Genomic DNA, 4398 nt, shown 5'->3' with positions numbered 1-4398 from the left:
TGTTCCCGGGAATGGGGGCCAAGAACCCAGCCCAGTTGGCATGGCTGGAGGAAGGACCAGGAGATGATACAGTGGGGAAGGTCCTATAGAGACAACTTTTTCCCAGAAGTATACAGCTTATTTTATTTATTTATTTATTTATTTATTTATTTATTTATTTATTTATTTATTTATATATTGAGACATAGTTTTGCTCTTGCTGCCTAGGCTAGAGTGCAGTGGTGCGATCTTGGCTCACTGTAACCTCCACCGCTCAGGTTCAAGTGATTCTCCCACCTCAGCTTCCCGAGTAGCTGGGATTACAGGCGCCCACCACCAGGCCTGGCTAATTTTTTCTTATTTTTAGTAGAAACGGGGTTTGGCCATGCTGGCCAGGCTGGTTTCGAACTCCTGACCTCAGGTGATCCTCCCGCCCTGGCCTCCCAAAGTGCTGGCATCACGGGCATGAGCCTCCGTGCCCAGCCGGTAACTGTATTTTTCCTTCTGGTCACCCCAGAATGGTGGGGTTGGGGGCAGGTTCTGGGAAGAGTCTGCTTCCATTAGGGGGAAAGTGGAAAATGTCCCTAGGGGAGGGTGGCCGCGCAAGGGCATCGATCCTGCCCTTGAACCGCATGATCCGGCCCCAGCTGCTCTCTCCCCCTACTCTGGACGCCTCCTGTTTCCTGTCTGGGCCTCCCCAGGCGCCCGGGCCCAAGGTGACCGCCTTTCAACCGCAACCGCTAAGCTGCGCCCGGGGCGCGCTGTGTCCGTCTCTCCCTCCTCCCTCAATTCGGGAGTGCCCTTGGCCGCGGACACCTCCCGGATTTTTCCGGGAGGAGAGGAGAAGCCGCTTCTCGGCTTGGCGGGGAGCAGTGGCGCGCAGCTGGGAACCTCGCTGAGCCCAAGCACTGGTAGGGAGACCCCAGGGCGCAGTAAGGCGGCTCCTGGCGCCCCCTCGGGCCGGAGCTGTGCGCTGCAAGGCTGGATCGGAAGGAGGGCCCACGGGCCTGAGGAGTCGCTGCCTGCCGGCTGGCACGACTGAGCGGGGCTGCCCGGGTCCCGAAAAGACGGCTTCGGGGGACACCTCACCAAGGGGCTAGTGGTTCAGAACCCCAGTCCGACGCGCTGCTGGGCCCAGTCTCCGGGACGATGACGGGGACATGGCTCTGAAAAAGTGCCAGGGTGCGCTCAGTAGAACCCAGCACCCAGAATGGCCCCCCAGAGAGCGGGGCCGGGTCTAGGGAAGCCCTCTTCCAAGAAGTCCTGTGCCCTGAGGTGACTGGGCGCGCTAGTTGACGAAACTGAGTGCCCCACCGAGGCGCCCCTGTCCCGAGGGCGGGGCCAGGGCGGGGCGGGAGTCCTCCTGGCAGGTGCCGGGGGCGGTGCCCGGCCCTGCCCCCGGGGGCCGTTCCTGGAGGCCAGAGGCGGGTCAGAGAAGCGGCCGGTGCGGGCGACGCCCTGGAACCCACAGGCCGCCACTGCCGCCACAGGTGCCTCACAGTGCCCTTTGTCCTCGCTCTGGGAATCAAAACCCCGGTTGGGAACTGAGGCTTCCGAGCTGCTTCCAACCCTGGACACCAAGGCCCCCACCGGCCGGAGAACGAAACCCTGGGGTCGTCTGAAAAGGGGGGGCCAGGAGTCCCCAGGGCCAGACAGCGAAGCCCCAGAGCTGCTGCGGAGCTAAACACCGAGGTCCCCAAGCCCCCCGCAAAGGACGTGTTGATCTTGGAGCAAGAGAGCGAAGTCCTCGAGCCATCAGTTGAGCAGGACGCAGAGAGCCCCGGGCTGTCCACAGCTGCGGGCTTTGAGAGTCCTGAGCCAGGCAGAGACGACCCTGGGCCGTCCGAAGCGCAAAGGGCGGAGGTCCAGGGGCAGCGTCCCTCTCCAGGCCCTAAGACCTCCTCCTCCAGGTCAGACTCGGAAGCCCCCCACCCGCGTTTTCCGCCGTGCCCCGAGGCTCCCCAGCGTCCCCCGGAGGAGCGGTTCATGGAGACGCCCATCGAGCGCGAAATCCGCCGCAGCTGCGAACGCGAGGAGAGCCTGCGCCGGAGCCGGGGCCTGAGCCCGGGCCGCGCAGGCCGTGAACTCGTCGAGCTGCGCGTGCGGCCGGTGCTCAACCTGCCAGGTCCTGGCCCCGCGCTCCCGCGCGCCCTGGAGCGGGCGCGGGCGGGCGCGCAGATGCAGCGGGACATCGAGCGAGAGGCCCACCGGCAGGCGGCGCTGGCGCGCCCCGCGGCCCCCGAGCCGCGCGCCCGGTCGCCGCCGCAGCCGCTGGGCGAACTCAAGCGCTTCTTCGAGGCCGCGGCGGGGAGCGGCTCCTCGTTGGGGGCGGGGGACGGCGCGGGCCCGCAGAGGCTGCCAGAGCCTGGGGGACGGCCGCGCTCGGCCGTGCAAGGCGGGTGCCCGGTGCTGGGCAGCGCCCCGCCGCCTTTCACTCCGTCACTGCTGGAGCAGGAGGTGCGCGCGGTGCGCGAGCGCGAGCAGGAGCTGCAGCGCCAGCGGCGCAGCGTCTATGGCACCGCGGAGTTCAAGGAGCCTACGCCGAGCCTCACCGGTAAGCCGCGGGCGTAGCAACGCCGGGGACCCCCAGGGTTCCAGCCGCCCCCACCGATTGCCCAACTTCAGTGGCCCCTCCTGTGGCCCTCCGATTCTCGGGGTCTCTCCCTCCAAGCTCCCAGACTCCCTCTCAACTTTGTCTCTTGCCTACCCCTCTGGAGCTCCATTACTCGTTGTGATCCACCCCTCCACCGGGAGTGATGGACTCTCTGATCCACACCACCCAGGCTGCGCAGGGGTGGGGGCATTCCAGATGTCTTCCTTTTTGTCGGGTTCCAGGGAACCCTGACTGGGTTCTGGCACTCCTGGGTCCTCCCTCTGAATTTTCGGGCTCCTGCTTCTCCATTCTGGGTTCACCTCCCTCCTCCCTCGGGTTCCTGGGTGCCTGGAGTTGAATGGAGGCTTCCATGGGGAGGCGGAGGGTGAACACCTGTGTGTGTTTAAGGGGTGCGGCTGGCCTCTTTTATCCTGGCTGCCGCCAGCTGGTGAGCTGAGCGCCCCTTCCCCCGCAGCGAGCAGGGGCGACGGAAAGTTGGCGGTGATCTGGCCCCCCCGCAGAAAGGTCTCAGAGAACGGCCTGGAGCAGGTGGGAGCCCCCTTACCCGTGCGCCTCTAGCGCTTGTCGGTCCCCCCACCCCTCCGGTGCCAGGACGCTGGGTGGGGAAAGGTGCATCCCTCCTGGAGGGCCACTCTGGTCAGAACTCAGTCTGGGACGCACCCCCGGGGTGAAGAGGAGACGGTGGTCTTGGGGCCCAAACCGCCACCCTGAGCCTGGATGCAGTGCGCAGGTCCCTGAGGCCGACCTTCCTTCTGGCCCTCTGTCCCCAGGAGGAGCGCAAACCTTGAGGTTTGAAAAGGCTGGGACCCCCGGCCGGAAGTAACATACGCGTCAGAGGAACAGGGCGGGGGGCGTCTAGCAGAAGGCCTGGAGAAGGGTCGGCTCTCTGCATTGGGGAAGATGAAATCGACTTCCCTTTGTGAAATTAACCAGTCCCCTCTATAAAACTTACAGTCCCCCATTGGGAAACTGACCACCACCCACAGCTCCGCCAGTGAAACTGCCCAGCCCTTCTCTGCCTAATTGCAAACTGAACTACCCTCTCCCTTGACTGTTAAGAGGGCCGGAGTTACCGCCTCGATTGCCCCACTCCCCCCACCCCCAATAAAGCCTCTTCTTTCAGGGCACTGCAGCCTGTTTTTTTCTGGGTCCTCTTCGTCTGGGGTGGGGCGGGAGCACGGCGGGCCGAGGGAGGCCCGAGAAAACTCCAAGAGGTGCGGTCCGGAATGCGGGAATGCGCCCTTACCGCCCTGTTCTGGGGCTGCCCGCCTCCCTCTGCACGGCCAGACACGGCCTGGCCCAGGTCCTACCGCCCCCTGGCGGCCCGGGCGCAAAATGTGGCGCGCGGACCGAGTTCACACCCTCTTGTTTCCAGGCTTCCTCGTCAACATTTATTGGTGCCAACGGTGTGCCCTGCGCTGGGCACTGGCCTGACAGTGGTGATAAGAAGCTGTTCCTACCCTGGGAACGTAAACAATAGCTACTAAAAAAAGAGGTGGTGAGGGTGCAGGCTTCTCAACATTATTATTTCCTAATGATCACCATTCTTCTTGACCTCATGGGTCCTCACTATGAGACGTGCTTATTCGTGGTGTTGGGTCAAGAGTTTCTGCTTTCCAAAAGCATCCGTGGCCGGACGCGGTGGCTCACGCCTGTAATCCCAGCACCTTGGGAGGCCGAGGTGGGTGGATCACTTGAGGCCAGGAATTCGAGACGAGCCTGGCCAACACGGTGAAACCCCGTCTGTACTAAAAATACAAAATATTAGCCGGGCGTGGTGGTGCATGTCTATAATCCAGCTACTC

The 4398-nt window shown here is 63.7% G+C and overlaps 1 protein-coding gene across 2 annotated transcripts; it reads left to right on the top strand.

Annotated features, from left to right (window-relative positions):
- Positions 1 to 1670: 1670 nt before the first annotated feature.
- Positions 1671 to 3720, top strand: MISP3 (MISP family member 3). Of its 2 annotated transcripts, none has more exons than XR_004032121.1 (3): positions 1671 to 2533; positions 2981 to 3121; positions 3364 to 3720. XR_004032121.1 is itself a non-coding variant. In XM_012509385.2 (3 exons), exons 1-3 carry the CDS (start codon positions 1966 to 1968, stop codon positions 3379 to 3381), a joined length of 660 nt encoding a protein of 219 aa, XP_012364839.1. In that variant the 5' UTR covers positions 1671 to 1965; the 3' UTR covers positions 3382 to 3720. The 2 variants fall into 2 exon arrangements, 1 of the variants encoding a protein (XP_012364839.1); XM_012509385.2 differs by having other exon boundaries at positions 3048 to 3121.
- The last annotated feature ends 678 nt before the right edge of the window (positions 3721 to 4398 follow it).

The sequence above is a fragment of the Nomascus leucogenys genome, chromosome 10 (assembly GCF_006542625.1).
Source record: "Nomascus leucogenys isolate Asia chromosome 10, Asia_NLE_v1, whole genome shotgun sequence".
Classification (NCBI taxonomy): domain Eukaryota; kingdom Metazoa; phylum Chordata; class Mammalia; order Primates; family Hylobatidae; genus Nomascus; species Nomascus leucogenys.
Note: the sequence above shows the minus strand (reverse complement) of the source record. Positions and strands in the feature narration are given on the sequence as shown.

Bases quoted from the DNA above. Each gene is read 5' to 3' on its own strand.
- MISP3 (XM_012509385.2), top strand. From the start codon at position 1,966: ATGGAGACGCCCATCGAGCGCGAAATCCGCCGCAGCTGCGAACGCGAG. The intron at 2,534-3,047 runs GTAAGCCGCGGG...CTTCCCCCGCAG, and splicing joins GCCTACGCCGAGCCTCACCG to CGAGCAGGGGCGACGGAAAG.